The sequence below is a fragment of the Rattus norvegicus genome, chromosome 9, assembly GCF_036323735.1.
Source record: "Rattus norvegicus strain BN/NHsdMcwi chromosome 9, GRCr8, whole genome shotgun sequence".
In the NCBI taxonomy this organism is placed as follows: Eukaryota; Metazoa; Chordata; class Mammalia; order Rodentia; family Muridae; genus Rattus; species Rattus norvegicus.
Window position 1 is genome coordinate 47174546 of NC_086027.1, and position 18771 is coordinate 47193316.

General features: G+C 45.0%; 1 protein-coding gene across 8 annotated transcripts in view; it reads right to left on the reverse strand.

Annotated features, from left to right (window-relative positions):
* Positions 1–18771, reverse strand: part of Mgat4a (alpha-1,3-mannosyl-glycoprotein 4-beta-N-acetylglucosaminyltransferase A) — a 113349-nt gene that overhangs the window by 5317 nt on the left and 89261 nt on the right. For 6 of the 8 annotated variants that reach the window (XM_063267508.1, XM_039083970.2, XM_017596573.3 and 3 more), the window contains 8 exons: positions 17899–17974; positions 11083–11197; positions 9263–9393; positions 8127–8234; positions 7836–8029; positions 5984–6062; positions 5011–5077; positions 125–237 (listed from right to left, as the gene is read on the reverse strand). In XM_063267508.1, coding sequence (XP_063123578.1) covers positions 125–237; positions 5011–5077; positions 5984–6062; positions 7836–8029; positions 8127–8234; positions 9263–9393; positions 11083–11197; positions 17899–17974 — 883 coding nt within the window. The remainder of the gene's footprint in view (positions 1–124; positions 238–5010; positions 5078–5983; positions 6063–7835; positions 8030–8126; positions 8235–9262; positions 9394–11082; positions 11198–17898; positions 17975–18771) is intronic. The other 2 variants (XM_063267509.1, XM_006244840.4) reach the window with 1 other exon arrangement.

The following is an 18771-nucleotide window of genomic DNA, read 5'->3' on the forward strand; positions in this document are numbered from 1 at the left end:
AAAATAATATAAGATTTGAAGAAACAGTTAATTCCCAACTCCCACGAATCGTCTTCATTTGCAAAATCAAAAGTCAACAGAAACCCAAGCAGCTAGGTGGCTCCCTGGCTGACCGGACTCTTACCTCATTGAGAATGGCCCAGACAGCAGAGTTCTGAATAACCGACAGTCGAAAGGCTGAGATAGGGTTCAGTCCAGGATCCACAATTCCCTCTGCAACTCCGTACTCAAATTTCCCTTCAAAACAGCAAGTAATTTTTTGTTGTTTAAGAATTGTTGGAGAGTCTGAATGCATAAAGTGCCACTAAAGGCAAAGTATTTTTGGTACACAGGAAATACGAGTGTTTCCTTTAATCTGTCTTGACTCAGCTTCCAAAGTTCTGTGACTTGATGTTCTTTTAAAGACATTAAAAGCAGCCTGTCTAAAGTAGGAGCACACTTCTGCCCACTGCAAACTCAAAGCGTGGTGAAGAACCGTTTGTTTTGACATCAACAGCAGAAAATCTATAGGATGTCCGCAGATTGGCGCACTACTCAAGCCTGATCACCGGGAAGCTCAGCTAGTCCTATAGAGCTTCACCACTTCAAACTTCAGGGGTCAGCCTGAGGCAGGGGCTCTCCACGTGTATCTTTCCAAGGCTCTATTAAGACAAATTTAGGTGTTTTGCCTGCTCCATACAATTCCCATACACCACTCTGTTAAAAACGAGAGGCTAATTCATCCGACGGGTTATTGCTATCCAGAATATATACACAAAATGACAACAAAAATAACCAAAAATCAACTAATCCAATCAGTGGCAATTAAGTTGAACAGAGTAAGTACAACTGGCCAATAGATACATAGAGAAAAATATCCAACTCGATATTCCTTCGGCACCAGAAAAACATAAATCAGAACTACTGCAAGGGGCGTGAGAGATGGCTCAGTGGTTAAGAGCACTTTTGCTCTTGTACCACTCACGTGGTCACAACCATCCGTAATTCCAGTCCCAGAGGACTTGATGCCCTCTTCTGACTTCCACAGGCACCAAGTGCACATATGGTGCATACACATACACGAAAGCAAACACTCAGATACATTCAACAAAAGATACATACAAAATGAAAAAAATCTTTAAAAGAAAAATGTTGCAACAACACTGAGAGCCTATCTTGCCCTCATCAAGAAAACAATCAATTCTGGGCAGCCGCTGTGGAGAAGGGAGCGCTATATACTGGTGGGGAATATAAGTTGTGCAACTACACAAGCAGATACCTCTATATAAGAGAAGAACTACTGTATCAGCCTCCTCCTGGGTGCATAACCAAAGGAATCTATGCATACAACATAAATGCCCAAAGACAAAATTTAAGTTATTTCATATACAGGATCTAGATTTAAAATAAGACAAAAAAATATCAAAAAGGGCTCTATTTGGGAGAGCAATGGCGCCAGTGAGAAGGCAGAAGAGAGGCAGCAATGGAGGGTCGGTATAATCAAGGTACATTAGAGACACATCTAAATATAGCAAAATGAAACACGCTATGTAGGCCAGGGAAGTAACTCAGGATGAAGGCACTTGTCACTGAGCCCGATAAGTTCAATCCCTGGAACTCATTTTGTAAGTTTTCCTCTGATCTCCACATACTTACTCTGGTGCATGTGTGTGTGCACAAAAATAAACAAAAATATATATAATTAAAATCAATTTCCTATAAGAAATACACACTAAAGAAAGAAGGTTAGCAGAAAAGGTCTGCTACAGGAAGAAACATGACCTTCCAGAGGTAGCAATGCCCTTCATCCATCTTCTCCTGCTGTAAAGATAATGTCCTTCTTAAACTAGAACTGAAATGATATAAGGAAAATGACCAAAAAATTAAATTTTAAAAAAGAAAAGAATGGAAGGGAGGAGGGAACGGAGGAAGGAAGGAAGGAAGGAAGGAAGGAAGGAAGGGAGGAAGGAAGGAAGGGAGGACAGAAGGAAAAATATAATCTTTCTGGGGCAGAGTTCTCCAAGCCAGCAGTTAGCCAGCCCTTCAGTGAAGGGCATTCTTTGTAGACCACAAGGACAAGAAAGAATATTGGATAAAATGAAGTTCAAGAAGTTGGAAGACCAAAGAGTGAATGCTTCAGTCCTTCTCAGAAGGGAGAACAAAACATTCACAGGAGGAAATACAGAGACAAAGTGTGGAGCAGAGACTGAGGGAAAGGTCATCCAGACACTGCCCCCCTAGGGGATCCATTGCATATACAGTCACCAAACCCGATGCCAAGAAGTGCATGCAGACAGGAGCCTGGTATACCTGTCTCCTGAGAGGCTCGGCCAGAGCCTGACAAATACAGAGGCAGATGCTCGCAGCTAACTACTGAACTGAGAATGGGGACCCCAATGGAGGAGATAGAGAAAGGACTGAGTAGCTGAGGGGGTGTGCAACCCCATAGGAAGAAAAACAATATCAACCAACCAGAGCTCTCAGGGACTAAACCACCAACCTAAGAGTACACATGGAGGGACCTCTGGCTCCAGTCACACATGTAGCAGAGGATGTGCTTATCAGGCATCAGTGAAAGGAGAGGCCATTGGCCCTATGAAGGCTCCATGCCCCAATGTAGCGAGAGCCAGGTCGGGGAGGTTGGGGGGGATGGAAGGGAGAGAGTGTGTGGGTGGGGGAACAACAACAACAACAAAGGAATACTAGATAAAAAGGATTTCTGCCTCATTCCTATAGATGAAACTCAATACACGTTAGCGCGTGTGCTCTAGAACATGGCATGCTGGGAAGATGAATGCAATTCCTTATGCTTGAACAATACTCCACTTAAATAAGAGGCCCAAAGTTTGTTTTTCCGTTGTCATCAGAACCGACTGCAAACACTGCTGACCTACTAGTGATTGATGTTTTCTCCACTCTATCCTTGTGACATCCCCTCATCCAACCCAGGTACCACCAGGCACCAGTACCAATCCACACGCACGCAGTTGTTTTAAATCACATTTGTCTTCTGTTTGTGTGGGTGTGCATACCACAGCCTGTGTGTGCATGTGTGGGTGTGCATACCACAGCCTGTGTGTACATGTGTGGGTGTGCATACCACAGCCTGAGTGTGCATGTGTGGGTGTGCATACCACAGCCTGTGTGTACATGTGTGGGTGTGCATAACACAGCCTGTGTGTGCATGTGTGGGTCTGCATACCCCAGCGTGTGTAGATGTCACACAGATTTCAGGAGCTGGTTCTCTCCTTCCACCATGTCGGTCCAGAGGATTGTGCACCAGTCTGCAGGTCGCGGTGATAAGCACCCTCACCCGAGGAGCCATGTCGACAGCCACAGACACACGATTGCAGCAGAGTATGCCGTCAGTTGGAAGTTATTTACCTATTTACTTTCTGATATTCACTTTCTGATTTGTCATACTGTGGACGAATCACTGCCTTAGAGCAAAGAGCCTGCCCTGCAGTTAAAATGGATTCTAAAACACAGCAATTCTTTATCTGCACCGAAGCATCTCCATTCTCTGCTGCCACCACTCGTCTGGCTTGGAAGAGGTGTCCTCTCTCCCTCTCTGCACCCGTGAACTGTGCTCTAGAGAGGCTGATTATACTATTTGTTGTTTATTTTCCTCAGGAAATGAGGTTAGATCTGATATTAGCTTAAACGAGTCCCAAGTTTCAGTAGGCTTTGACTTAGACTCTTTCTCCGCCAGTCATCCACAGTAACTTTTGGTGTCTGGAACACTTACTCCCAAAGTCCAGCATCAGCTATGGGTCTTTCTTCAAATAGCTCTTTTGTAAATTTTCTTGTATTCCTCCTTTCTTTTCTTCCTTCCTTTTTCTTCCAGAGTTTAGCCCAATAGGTAAGTATTAAATGATCGGAGGAGAAAATAGGAGAGGCAATGCCAGAGTGGGTGCTAGCCACATACAGGGTAGTACCTTCAGGTAAAATTTAAGAGGCAAAGTGAGCGTACCAAAGGCACTCCTGCCCACCATGCTAACCTTCTGAGCATATGCTTCATGACCTTAAACTGAGCATGCGCAAAAAGGCTTAATCCGTACCAAGATTTATGCTGGCTCGCTAAGTAGATACACAACACGCTTCCTTTTTTATAAGAAAGCACTGCTTTGGGAAGACCACGACTGCCACCTTGCCTGCTGCAGGTCATCTCCATTTTCTTCTGTCTCGGGATTGCACTCACCAAGAGGGGAACCCACTGCATTTGGTCATAATTAATATCCCTGACTATGAGCACAGGAAAGGACTTCAGAGGTCCTGTGGCTCTCCTTCCACACACTGGCCAGCGGTCCTTTTCAGGGTTCTCTGCTACTCTGTCAAAAGTTCTTTCTTCTGCCTTCTCATAACTTTAACCCGCTGAAATAAATCTATTTCTTTTCTACGACCACGGCACTTTCCATACCTGCCCCCAATACACCCAGCAGGGGGTGCAGTAATTGCCTGCAGTCTAGCTGCTTCCTTTCAGCCTTGCTCTTTGGCTTAAATAGAAACTCGGTTTGACAAAATTCAATTCTAGCTCCCTACAGGTTATATTCAGGACCTGTCTCTTTCCCTGGCTTTCCCCATTAAACATCTAGCTGAACCCTGATTCCATTTACCATCCCTAAGACCCTCCAAGGCTCTCCAGGTGCCAACATCGGGCAGCCATCATCCCATCATAGACAGCAGCACTCCCCATGGGAGGATCAGAACCCCAGGCAGACCGGCACGTTGACGCTAGATAAGGACATGAGAACAGTGAAGACCATCTGGAAAAGGTGGACAGACAGAGCCAGCAAAGGAAAACTCCATATCACTGAGATACAGACGTGACACAGGTGACAGAGAAAGCCAACCAAATAGGGAATCCCCAACCCCACCCTGAGATCCAAAATCCTGTCAAGATTGGAAACCCTTTTTGACAGCTGGGGCGTGTTGCTGACTGAAATTGTCAAGCTTAACGTCTGACCAGAATTCAAAATGACTTTAGGGTTCAATCCAGGCAATAAGGGCATGTTATTAAGTAGACATTACCTATTCTGAAATAGCCATCTTCTAATCGTTTGTCTTTGGTTTCTTTGCTGATCTCCAAACTGTCGCTCTAAAATAAAACAAAGGCAACAAGAGTATAAGTAATTAAGCCTGTTAAAATCAAATCCAACAAATGCTCTAAGAGTTGTGTTTGTGGTTTAGCTATGAAGAAAAATGGCAACAGTGAAGAACTCTGAAAATCTGTTGGTAGGAGTTACTTCAGCTATGTTGAAAGAAAATGAAAGACTGTCAGGAAGATCTAAGTGTTCCTTACAGAGCGGGGAATTAACGGTGCCTCCCTCATCAGGCACTCAATGTGCACTTGGTATCATGGGACTCAATAGACACAGTAAACTCTGTGCTAAGATATGAACCCTGTTCCTAATATAAACAACGATATTTTCCAGAAGAAAGCAGAATGAGAACTAGGGATGAAACAAATGGGTACATTAGTATCAGATATTCAACATTTTAAAAACTTAATATTGCCATCCACCATTAAAGTCCCATACCACATGAGAGTTCTTGTTTGTCTAATAAAAACAACCTCCTAAGTGTCCATTGTGACAAATGGCATTAATTGGCACAAATAGAGATCACCTGAGAAAAAAGCTTCATTGAGGTGCTATCTATGTTGGGTTGGCCTGTGAGCACATCTGTAGAAAGTTATCTTAATTAGAAAGACCCAACCTACCAGGGGCAGAACCATTCCCTACGCCCTTACATAGTTCCCGAACCATGTAAGAGTGAAGAAACTGAGCAGAGCAAAAGCATGCAAGTGTTCATTTCTCTCAGCTCTTGAGTGAGGACATGATGTAACTTGATATTTAGAGTTCCTGTCTTGACTTCCGCCACAGTGATGACTAAAACCTGGAACTATCAGATAAGCCTCTTTCTCTTAAAGTGCTTTGTGTCAGGACATTTTATCCCAGCAACGGGAATGAAACTAGACCCTCAGAGGCAGCAGCAGCCATACCTTAAGAGGCAGAACCTCCACGGTCGTGTTCAGCAGGATGTCCCCTGGGTGCTCTTGATTGCCGCTGTGGAACAAATAACTGAAAATACACACCAAAGAATGAACACCAAGAGTCAGACCTGAGTGTCAAAGACCCAAGAGCACAGCCTCTCACCCCAGAGTGAGCTCTTGGGAGGTTTCTGAAGTCTGACCATAGCAGAACCTGCAACCACCCAGCTGACTCCCAAATGTTGCAGGAACCATAAGACTGAAGGGTGCAGCCCTTGGCTCCAAGTTCTCCCCATCAGAAGCCACCGTACTTACTACTCAACTCAGCAGTCACCAAACTGACCACAGGCTGACTGTCTGCAACCCCTTCCACCACAGTGCAGTGCCTTGAGTCACAGAGTTTTCAGGAGGACGGCCATGGGCCATGGTACGTTCGAAGCCTACCCTCGGGGTTATGAGTTTGGAGCAGTGGTAAAGCACATGGCTATTGTGTGCAAAGCCCTGGGTTCAGTCCCCAGCTAGAACATACAGACCATGCTTCGCAATAGTCAGGCGTGGTGGCGCATGCCTTTAATCCCAACCTGTGAGTTGGAGGCCAGCCTGGTCTACATTGTGAGCTCCAGGCTAGCCAGGGCTATACAGTTATACAGTAAGACCCTGCCTCAGCAAACAAAAGATAATTATACACCATTAATGCAGAGTGGAGTCTAGAACTGTGTGACCAGTGCAAGAGTCAAAAACCAATGTCAGCCATCATGCTAATCAGCTAAGGAGAAAACACAGAATCTTATCAACAGATGAAGAAAGGGCATCTGGCAAAATTCAAAGCTGGAACTTCCAAGATGGTTCAGTTGGTAAAAATCTTTGTTATCCAAGTACAGGGACCTGAGTTCAATCCCAGGAACCCATGTAAAACAGTCAGCCTGGTCACACCAGTGAGTTCTAGGGAAAGAGAGAGATCCTGCCTAAAAAAAAAAAAAAAAAAGGTGGAGCTTGAGCAAGAAGATGCCCAAGACTCATCTCTGGCCTCCATGTACACACACAAAATAAAAATGGTAATGGTAACACCAAAATTCCAGCCCCACTGATGGGATCTGTGTGCGAGAGGCAGCAGGATGAGCAAGCGTTCCTTCACACACCTCTGGGTGTGTGAAGCCACACACCAGCACAGTAAATGTGCCTTCTGATAATGGAGAACTGAAGGGACCGTGGGTATCAGATTTAAAAAAAAACAGAAGAAAACAGTCCCACGTTTTATAACATGGATGTGAGCCCCACAAAACCTAAAAGGGTTGCCAATGCCCACAGGGTGCTAAAAATGACCTGCACCAGCAGAAATGCTGACTGGGAACAGCAACCAATTTAACCAATCGCTGGCCCAATAACCCACTCTCCCTGTGCGTGGAGATAGTCTAGGAAAGAGACGTGGAAATTATGAGATTTCAGGAAGACATCTAAATGAGAGTAACAAAAAATCACAGATTAAGTTCAAGTCTAGAAATAACGGAATCTACCAAATAAAGGGCCAGCAAGATGGCTCATAGACACTTGGTACTAAGCCTGAAGGCCTAAGTTCAATCCTTAGCACCCACAGGGTAGAGGGAAAGAACCAGTTCCCACATGTTCTCTGGTCTCCACACACAGATAAATGAAGTACTTTACAAAACATTCTGTGTTCAGAACATTAGAATAGATGGCATGCCTGAAGTCATGCATTTCTCGTACTCAACGATGAGAAATTAACTTATAGCCAAACAATTTGCGACCTGCTCTCTCCACAATCTACTATGCACAGAGCACATGGATCAGGAACCACACTACAAGCAGGTCTGGATTCTAGAAAGGAAATGCACCAGTCACTGACCTCTCCACATTGACCGGTTTATCAAATTTAAACAAGATGTAGTCTCCAGCTGTGGGGGTGATGGCCCAAAAGAAGTCTTCCCCCATGTAGGTCTTCTCCAGTGTGTGCCCTTGGTACACCTTCAGGGAAGTGGAGACCTCTGCAGGCGGGTTCACGTGGATCTTGAGAAGCAATGGTTTCATGTAATCTTTATCCTATGAGGACACATGCGGGCCATGATATAACATGGAGCTTATCTACACACTACACAGCAACCTGTACAACTAGGGAAAATTACATTAAATCACCAACCGTAAGTTTCTGAATTTTCCCCGACAGAGATGAGTGTAGACCCACGTGCTGGAAGAGGGAGGGTCGGAAGCGGATTCGTAGGTTTGCCTTCTGTCTGTCGCAGTGTTTCTAGACATGTAAAAAAAAAATCTGATTTTACTGTCCAATGATGAGAAGCAAGGTAGACACCCAGAGTCCGGTTGGATGGCACATTGACACCACTGCTAGTCAGTCCTTACTTTAACATGTGTGTGCTGGGGTCTGACACTGCCAAAGGAATTAGACAAAGACCACAGACAGACAGCACAGGAAGAGAGTAGTACGGCCTCCACAAGCCCGGTCTGACGACGCTCTACAGCCAATGGTAACAGGAAACAAAGCTTCAAGATCCCACCAGTGTTTCTCAGCCATGCCAGGGGGAGCCACTGCTTAGAAACAGGCTCTGCTTTAAGGGGTCACCTACTGTTTTTTTTAAATACATGATAAATTTGGTGGTGCCTGCCTTTAATCCCAGCACTCTGGAGGCGGGGGCAGGCAGATCTCCGAGATTTTGAGGCCAGTGTGATCTATAAAACAAGTTCTGGGATAACCAGGGCTACACAGAGAGATCCTGTCTCGAAAACTAACAACAAAACAAGACAAAAAAACCTCTAGAAATGCATCATATATGCATGCGCACATATCGTCATGCCTGGAGAATGAACCAAGGGCCTTCACTTGTGCTGTTTAAAGAACTCTACCACTGTGCTATCAACGAGACATGGAGGGAGGGAGGGAAAAAGGGAGGAGGAGGAGGAGGAGGAGGAGAAGGAGGAGGAGGAGGAGGAGGAGGACAAGGAGGAACAACCTTTCTAACATTAGAACTTTAAATGAAGCCAAGCACATGAAGAATGGAGTAGAGGAGACAGTTTCCTGCTGTGGCTTTATTTAACATACTTAGCTCCTTAGAGAGATCTGCTACATACACACAAAGTTACTTCATAAACTAAACATAGAAAAGAAACTTCAGGCCAGGTACCACAGCACAAGCCTGTAATCAGCACTCAGGCAGCTGCTGAGGCAGGAGGATCTTCAGTTCTAGGCCAGCCTGGAGCTACACAGCAAGGCCCAGTCTCAAAAGAAAAGAAGTCCACGGACCCCATGAAGAGTGAACTTACGGCATCTTTTTCGGGGTTGCAGACCTTCACCCAGAGAATGTGGTCCAAGAGCCAGTCAATGGGCTTCTCCTTATAGAACATGAGAATGAACTCCACAACCAGAGCTAGGTCCGGCGCCTGGAACATCTTCCCTGAAAAGACATTCCCAGTCAAGAGCCGTCACAAGGAACCAGTCTGGGGACACCTTCGGAAGTGACCTCTGTGCCAAATAGATTGAGGTTTCACTCTCATCATCAAATAAATAAAAGTTGCTTTAGCTGGACAGTCTGTTGACTTGTCATCCGGGTTTAAATGGAAGTAGCCACCTCCCGCTGTTGTGTCGCTTAAAGGACTCAGAAACCAGATCAGATCCCCCATATTCAGACTATTCCTATGAAGAAATTTGAGAGATTTACAGTTTAACAAAAGTCTGTAGGACTAGAATACAGCTCAATGGTCTCACTTGTCTAGCATGTGTGACACCCTAAATTCAAAGAAAGGGAGGTCGGGGGAGAGGGACAGAGGGAGAGAGGGAGATCATCTAAATTGATAAACACAAAAAGAAGGGGAGGAACGGATGCAGGAGGAGGGGAAAGAAAGGTTTACTAATTTTGTTGTCACTGAAACTTTCATAATTTTTTTCTGAATTTTAAAACAAGTTTTTAGTTAAATGATAAACAAGGTCAGAGATGAAGCCAATAGCTTGGGGGTTGGGGGTAGGTGTGGCAGGGGTGGGGCGTGGCAAGGGTGGGTGTTGAACCCAAGGTCTGAGCCTATAACATCCAGGGGGTTGGGCTGAACCTGAGGTCTGAGACTATAGCATTATGGGGGGGGGGCAGTGGGGGGAGGGTAGGGGGAGTTGGGAGTTTGAGAAGTTATTTATAAACCCCGTAAATTTCCTTCATTCACTCAACTTCAAAGATGTTTTTTCATTGACTGTGGTAGGGACATTGTTCCCTCAAAGGCTTTAAAATAAGCACCCCAAATGGTTCATGAAAGAAACAGATGAACATGAAGTCATCGCTGGACGAGAGCTGCACGCTGCAGCGCCAATAAGAACCCATCAGTGCTGTGCTTCCGGGATGAACCCAGTGTTGTTAGCCTAAGAGAGCTGGAGGTGTCAGAGAAGAATCAAACATGTCCCCAGCTCCATGGCAGCCATGGCGTGGCTCTCTAGAGGAACGGCTGTTGCAAGATGTTTGAAAAACACTGTGAACCCTGGAATTGCGTTATTTACTGGAAAAACCTGTTTTTAGTTATGGTATAGCTTGGTCTTAGCATACACCTTTAATCCAAGAGCTTTCTCCTCGAACATTTTAAACAAGATTAAATACAGTCAACCATAGATCAGGAGATGGGCAAGCAATCAGTTAACAGGAAGTGAATATAGGAAAGAGTAAGGGGGAGTCAAGACAACGGGTAGAGGCACACAGAGAAGAAGGGAGGGACACTGAATTTGAAGGTTTTTATGTGATGGCCTGAGAGACGGGATTCCTGGTGGGATGACTGCTGAGGAGGAAGGTCAGCTGGGTGCTTTCTCTGCCTCTCTGAGCTAGCAGACTTTCACCCCAGCACTGTTTCCTGAGTCTTTATTGGTAACCTCAAACTATTGAAATTTTGTTACAAAACAACATGTTCCACCTCAGAAGTCAGAGTCTACAGGAGTTCATGATCATCATCTGATTGGCATAAGGAGATTTACCTAAGTTTTGTTTTCTCAAAACTAATCAATTTCCCTGGGAAAAGGTAACTTTCTGGGGGAAAAAAAAAAAACAATTGGTTTAAGAGTCTGAGACTTGGCTGCTTTATAAAACAGATAAATCATCAAATGCTCTTCTTACCAATGAAGCCCAGCTGGGAAAACTCTAGAATCATCCATTCTTCAGAAGAAAGTTGAAGTGCAAAATTTTTTATGGTATTAAAATAGTTTTGCTTGACAATAATATCATCTTCAAGCTAGAAAAGAAAATCGAATGGTCGGATTTAAGAGTCAAAAGGGGAGGAAGTGGGTGAACGAGCAGTACTACGGAAAATCCCACACGCGCTCACGGAAACCGTGATAACGATGACTAAAGTCAATTAAAACATAAGATGCCGTCAAAACAAAGATAAACTGCAAGGATCAACTCCCTAGGGTGAGGTCAAAGGGAAGCCAGCGTCTTCCTTCACCTATCCCACTCCTGACCAGATGAGAGGAGCATGAAAACTGAGCACACAACCGTCCGACACCTTCTGTATTGATACAGATGCCTCAGCAAACCTCTGTCTCTGTCTCTCTCTTTGTCTCTTTCTCTGTCTCTGTCTCTTTCTCTCTCTCTCTCTCTCTCTCTCTCTCTCTCTCACACACACACACACACACACACACACACACACACACACACACACACACACACGGGATAGAACCCAAGACACAGCTCAAGCCAGGTAAGGGCTCTACTGCTGAGTCACACCCCTAGAAACCACTTTTATATATAAATTTTTACATGTATGTATATGCTCTGTGTGAGTTTAAGCATGTCACGTGTGCAGGAGCCCATAATATGCAAAGTACACTGAGAACATTGAGACAGGAAATGTTCACAAAAATGGGACACCTGAGTGGAAATCCGAAGGTTTAACATCATACCAAATAAGGGAAATGCCAGTGATAAGTGTCAGAGCCCTGGGTCATCGACTGTGAGAGCTCAAGCTGATGTTGGGTAATGCAGCCCTTTAAGAAATGGTTGGGTCACACGGCCCAGCTAACTCAGTCGGTAGTGCATGAGACTCTCAGTCTCAGGGTTGTAGGTTCAAGTCCCACGTTGGGCATAGCTATTGGGGCTAAGAGATGGCTCAGTGGTTAAGAGCACTGACTGCTCTTCCATAGGTCCTGAGTTCAATCCCAGCAACCACATGGTGGCTCACAACCATCTGTAATGGAATCTGACGCCCTCTTCTGGTGTCTGGTGTACTCCTAAAATAAATGAACAAATCTTTAAAAAACAAAAAAAAGAAGAAGAAGAAGAAATGGTTGGACCAGGTCATTGTAAACCACCCCAAGGCACAGGCGTAACCCCGGGCTGGGTGGCGTTTTCTTCAAGCATAGACCCTTGATGATGCAACTGACCTGACTCTGCTCTTCTTTTTTTTTTTTTAAAGTACCTTGTATTTTTCCACTGCTGGGAAATGAATGCAGGGTGGTGTGGGGACTGGCCAGTGCTCCCCACCTGGAGGACCACCTCCTGCCCACAAGCATCCTTTAGAAACTGTGGACATGAACCCCCCTTGTTTACAACCATGGAGCTGCATCGATGTGGTGTGAGAGAAATTCCTTTGATTCCCCACTTTGGCCCTGTTTTCCTTGGATTTCCCGGGGAGATTCCTTTCCTCTGCAAACATTTCAAGCCCTCCATCTGAAGGCTTTTGAGCTAGTGTGGTGTCCGTCCTAATACTCTGTAGATAGATGGCCATGAATTCATTGAGAGGATTCTCATGCGGTCCAACTACGAAGACCAGAATATATTGCACCTCTATTTCCTGAGGAACAAGCTTTGAGGAAATGGACCATTTTTAGAAAAACATCATTAATCTTTGGAGAGCTGAAAATTTAGACACAGTCTAAATGATCATCAAAGGGCAATGGCGCAGAATCAAGTTATTCCAAGAAATGACTAAAAACTACACCCATTCCCATTTAGTAGCATTTAAAGCTTTTGATAATATTCTGTGATAAGGAAACTGGTTTTGAGGCTGTGTGCATGTGTGTGTGTGTGTGTGTGTGTGCATATGTGTGCGTGTGTTCATGCATATGTGTGTGAGCATGTGTGTGTTCCTGTTAAGAGATTCAGGCCATCAGCAAGACAGACAAATGGCAAACTCCAGACCCTCCTTTATCCCCAGAGATATAGCTTTAAAACCATAGCATAAACAGCCAGAGCCCTCCCCTGGGTATGGCTCCCTGGCTCCTGACTTTCCCCCTCACCAGAGAAATTAAATTAGTTCCAAGTCTCCAGAGTCATTGACTTTCTGGCCTGATAGTGTTGTTTCTGTCCTGATTCAAAGCATGGACAGGAACAAGGCAGGCACCCAGCAGAGGCCAGGAACGAAGGCCAGGACTTGGTGCCGGAGACTGCAGTGCCACAGAGAAGCATTGAGGCGCACTCCATCTGAGCAACCCACAGACACAGGATTCCCACGCACACCCCCAAAGAATGGGGTGTGCATACCAGCAAATCTTACTTGGGTTCTACCCACACAAGTCCAGAGAAAAGAGAAGTCCAGAAGCTGTGACTATGAAGCATGTACAAGACCTGTATAAGCTCCTCCCAGACAAAGGACCCCGGTAAAGGTAGGGCAGGCCTGACTCCCCTAACCCATTACCACTAGCTAAGGAGCTGCTGGCATTCTCTAGCTGCTGAGAGAGAATGTCACTTCCTTTGATGAAGTGGCCTCCAGGACGTCCACTACAGGCCCTACTCCCAAGACCAGTTGGGCAACACAAATTAGAATCCATGAGTTTAAAAAGAAGGCTCAGTTGGGGCATGGGAAGGCAAAGGTAGAGAGGGTGGTTAGGAGTAAAGGCAGGGGGTGGTACGTTCGAAATACACTTCATGAAACTCAAAGAGTGAATAAAAATGCTTCTTTTAAACAGGGCTGTGCTATATAGATGGGTCAGTGATGTAACCCACTTGCCACTCCTCCAGAGAAAAAAGGCTCAGTTCCCGGCACCACACGGAGGCTCACAACCTCATAACTCCAGTTGCAGGGGGCCTGATGCCCTCTTCTGACCTCAGATGGTACCAGCAACACATGCAGAGCATGCATATACATGAATGCACTCATACGAAGGAGAAAATATTTTTTTTAAAAAAGTAAAAGGCTCTAGAAGGTATTGCTGACATCAGCAGCAGCAGCAGGTCTTCCAGTGCAACACCAGACCACAAGGATGGGGCTGGGGCTGGGGCTGGGGCTGGGGCTGGGGCTGAGGCTGGGGCTAGGGCTAGGGCTGGGGCTGGGGCTGGGGCTGGGGCTGGGGCTGGAGCTGGGGCTGGGGCTGGCTGTTTTCCCAAATGCCAAAATTCAAATGGTAACAACAACGATCCTATGATAAGGCTACATAGTAACTCACAAAGAGTGGGCAACTAAATAAAATGTACAAGGGTTAAATGAAAACACCCACAAAGAGACAGAGCTTATGGAGGCGAACCAGACAGACAGAAAAAATACAAAACCTGAATGGGAAATTTCACAGCAAACCTGGCCAAGCAGAAAAAAGTCAACAAAGACAGAGTCTTCCAAACCAATGGTGCAGCTTTAAAAAAGGACAAAGGACGATGAAAACGGCCCAAGGAGCCTGCAGACACCATGAAGAGAATAGCGTGCACATTTACTTCAAAAAGGGCAAAGGAGCTACTTGAAGAAATGCTGGCTGAAAACGTCCCAGGTACAAAGGCCAATGAATGTCCAAGTCAGCAAGCTCTGATAAATGAGAGACAACGCACCAAGGGACAACGGCACAGTCAAGCCGTCAGCATCCTCGGGGAAAGGAAGGCTACCGCAAGTGGAGAAGTAGAGAGGTCACATGCATACATGCTCACACATGCGCACACGTGTGTGCACACACATACACACATTCAGTTACACACACAAATGACTACAGATGTACACATGCTCACACTTGTGAGTGCATATACACACATGCATAATCATACACTCTCTCCCAATCTCACACACACACAGACACACACACACACACACACACAAGCTCCTACCCGACTATCAGCAGATTTCTCAGCAGAGACATTGCAAGCTGGTAGTGGATTTGAAATTGTAAAATCGAAACAATTATCCACCTAGAATACCATACTTACCCATCAGAACTGCCATTTGAAAATATAAGAGAAGTTAAGACTTTTTTTATAAGTTCAACATTACTCTTCCTGCCCAACCTGCTGAGGGGAAGTCTGTCATCTTAGAGTGAAAGGGTATAAAAACCAACGAAAGACCACACAAGGATATAAAATTATCTGGTAAGTGAAATGTTCTGGCACTATAGAATCCTGTAGTAAGGTAATATTTGTAAGTCACTTTGGTTTTGGGGTAATGACACCAGGGCCAACCAGCAGCCTACATACAGAAATGTGGGCCCCTGAAATATCTTGTAAATTGTACGTTGTCACGCATGATAGAAGCTCGGTTGTCCGGATCACGTTTGGGTTACACTAGAACCCAAAGCGCACAAAGCAATTATAATTTATACCCATGGATATGCAATATGAAATGAGGCAGGGGACCTAGGGGCACAGATCAGCTGACACAGGGCTCTCCTAGCATGTGATCCCAGCACTTGGGAGGGTTGGGAGTTCAAGGTCAGTCTAGACTATGTGAGACACATAAGAAAGTTTATAAAGAGGCGATTTGTGTCAATAACAAGGTAGGGACAGGGAACAGATGTAACAAAGGTCATGAAGGTAAGTGATCAGTTAGATACACTGTTGTAAAGGCGTGCATGTCTCCAGTAACAATGATCAAAGAAAGCTGAAGTACATGAGTATTAAAAACTCAGAAGAAAAGTATGTTTCTGTAAGTATGCAAGTAAAACTTTGGTATGAGTAACACGGGAAAAGAGAGAACTCAGAACTAGACAGGAGAGGACATTAAAACCCATGGCACAGAGTAAGGGCATTCATTACACATTGTGAGAGGCTACCACAGGTACGTGCCAGTGGTCTAAACTCACTGTAGAGGAACAATGCATTCCAAGAAAGATGTAACCCAGACGGGAGTACAGGAAATAAGTTTACACATGGCTGTAACAACTAAGACAAAAGGGGCTAGAGAGATGGCTCAGCGGTTAAGAACACTGACTGCTCTCCTGAGTCCAAATCCCAGCAACCACATGGTGGCTCGCAACCATCTGATGCCCTCTTCTGTTGTGTCTGAAGGCAGCGACAGTGTACTCACATACATGAAATAAAAACAACTAAGAAAATAGAAGCAAAAAGAAAAACAAAATAAAACAAACAAACAAAAACATCTTGAGGTCAGGATGTAGCTCGGTTGGTAGTCTGCTTGTCTGGCAAGCATGAAACTCTGGGTTTTATACCCAGCACCACATAGAAGTGTGTGGCTGTTAAGGCCCATAATGCCAACACTCAGGTTGTGGTGAGAGAAGGATCTGGGTTGCAGATCATCCTTGGCTATCTGCTAAGTTCAGGGCCAGCCTAGGCTACATAAGACGCTGTCTAGGATGATGACATTAACAAAACCCTCCGTGACTTCCTTACAAGCAGAGTAGAAAGTCCAGGATCAGAGAACATCACTGAAGAATTCTGAGTAACATTAAAGATTTAACTGATTTTTCTCAGTCTCCCAAGAAAACAACATAGAGAGAATTCCTTCAAATAGCCTGTGAGGCCAGCGTTCCCCTGGGTTGAAAACCAAAAGCTTCCCTCTGTGCTCACCAACAGGCAGGGCTTCCCACTAGCTAACTATCAGCAGAACACTGCAAACCCCAGTTGGAGCCATCAGACATCTTGTAAAACATGATGCTGGTGTCAGTTCCCTGTGACATGCCTTATATAATTACGCGCACACACACACACACACACACACACACACACACACACACACACACACACACACACACACCACTATAAATAATGATTTCAGCAAAATTACAAGATTTAAAAATAACAAACAAAAACACCAACACTTCTACCTAGTAACAATAACCAATGCCTCAACTCAAATTTCATTTTAATCTCAAGCTGGACGATGGTGGCGCTCACCTTTAACCCCAGCACTCAGAAGGCAAAGGCAGGTGGATCTCTGAGGCCAGCCTGGTCCACAGAGTGAGTTCCAGAACAGCCAGAGAGCTACACAAAGAAACCCTGCCTTGAAAATACAAAACAACCCCCCCACACACACACATACACACCATGCACTCAAAGAACAAAAACAAAACCCCAAAAACAAAAAAATCATTCAGTAGAACTGCTAAAAAATACTTAGGAATAACTTAAGGAAGCGAAAGGCTTATGTCAGGCAAACTGTAAAATCTTACTAACGGAATCAAAGAAAACAAGTGCCCCGTGCTTAAACCCCACAAGTGGGACAACCTTGAATTTGAGGCCAGCCTACTGTCCAGACACAGCTACCTGTGTTTAAGCCCAATCAGCCCTGTCAAAAAGCCAGTCGTGGCAGGAGGAACTCAGGGGTTGCTCCAGGTTCTGTGAGAACTTATCGGCCTCAAAAACTAAGGTAAAGGTTAAGTGAGGAAGACCCCAACATTGACCTCTGGCCCCTACCATTAAGCACACACATGTACCCCACACACATTCGAAACCTATACATACTCACACATATGAGAGACTCTCAGACCAGAAGAGATGCTCTCTAACCTACCTTCCGGTCTTCCATATTCACATGAACATTTTCACATAGACCTCTGAACCCAAATACTGTTAAACTATATATACAGTGCCAAATCTACTCTGACCGATGTAGGCCTGACTTTCACATTTCAAATGTCTAATAAGCTAAGTACACTGCTTTTCTATTTTAATAAGTGTATTTTACTTTTAAAAAAAAGAGAGAGAGAATTGAAACCAACAAACAAAACAGCTGAGCGAGACAAAAGAAACAACCCAACCACACTGTAAAACCCTGATCCGTACCTGAATGTAGTAAATGCCCTTCTCCTGAGCATACATCATCAGAAAACAATAGTCCAGGTTTTGCTTCGTTCTCCATCTGAGATGAACAGCATCGGAAAATAAGTTAGGACTCAGACTCAAAGTCAGCAAACTCAGATCGTACATCTGAGCCTCGTGTCTGCTGTCACACACACACGGATAAACTCCCACACGAGAGGTGGTCAAAGGGCAGCTTCCTCCAGGGCAGCGTCTATCACCGTGTGCCTTAAGTAGACTAACCCTCCTGACACCCCAACCCCCCCTATCCCCCAACCCCACCAGAGGCTCTCTGCTGAAGGAAATGTGGTCAACACTGCACACACAGCCCCTTCTAGAGACAGCACAGCATAAAAGATGCTAACACATCCAGCGGTGCACATGTTTGCTGCAATACTGAGGATGGGGCCCATGGCTCCATGCACGCTCTGCTAACACTCTGCTGTGCTGCAACCCAGCATCTTCCAGGCTGTCTTGTCTGCAAATCTCTTCTTCAGTAACATCTTTATGTCTCCCTGAACTAGAGCTTGGCAAAGTCTGCTTTAGGAGCTTGAGGCCGGTGTCTATTTTGAATACTGCTAGAGATTGGTACTGCATACTGAATGTAAACAGAAACCAATACTATATATTAATGCTTTTGAAACCATGTTTAATGAACAGTCATAATCTGTTTAGTGACTCCCTAGTGGCTAAGAGAAACAAAGAAATTAATGCTGAGCACGAGACACAAAGAGTCCCAAAATAGTTCAAGAAAGTACAATGAACAGCCACCCCAAGCCTAGGCCAACTACACAAACGTCTCAGAATCTGTGTCCTGTTCTGTCACGAGCTGAACAAGATGCCCTAGACGAGCTCACC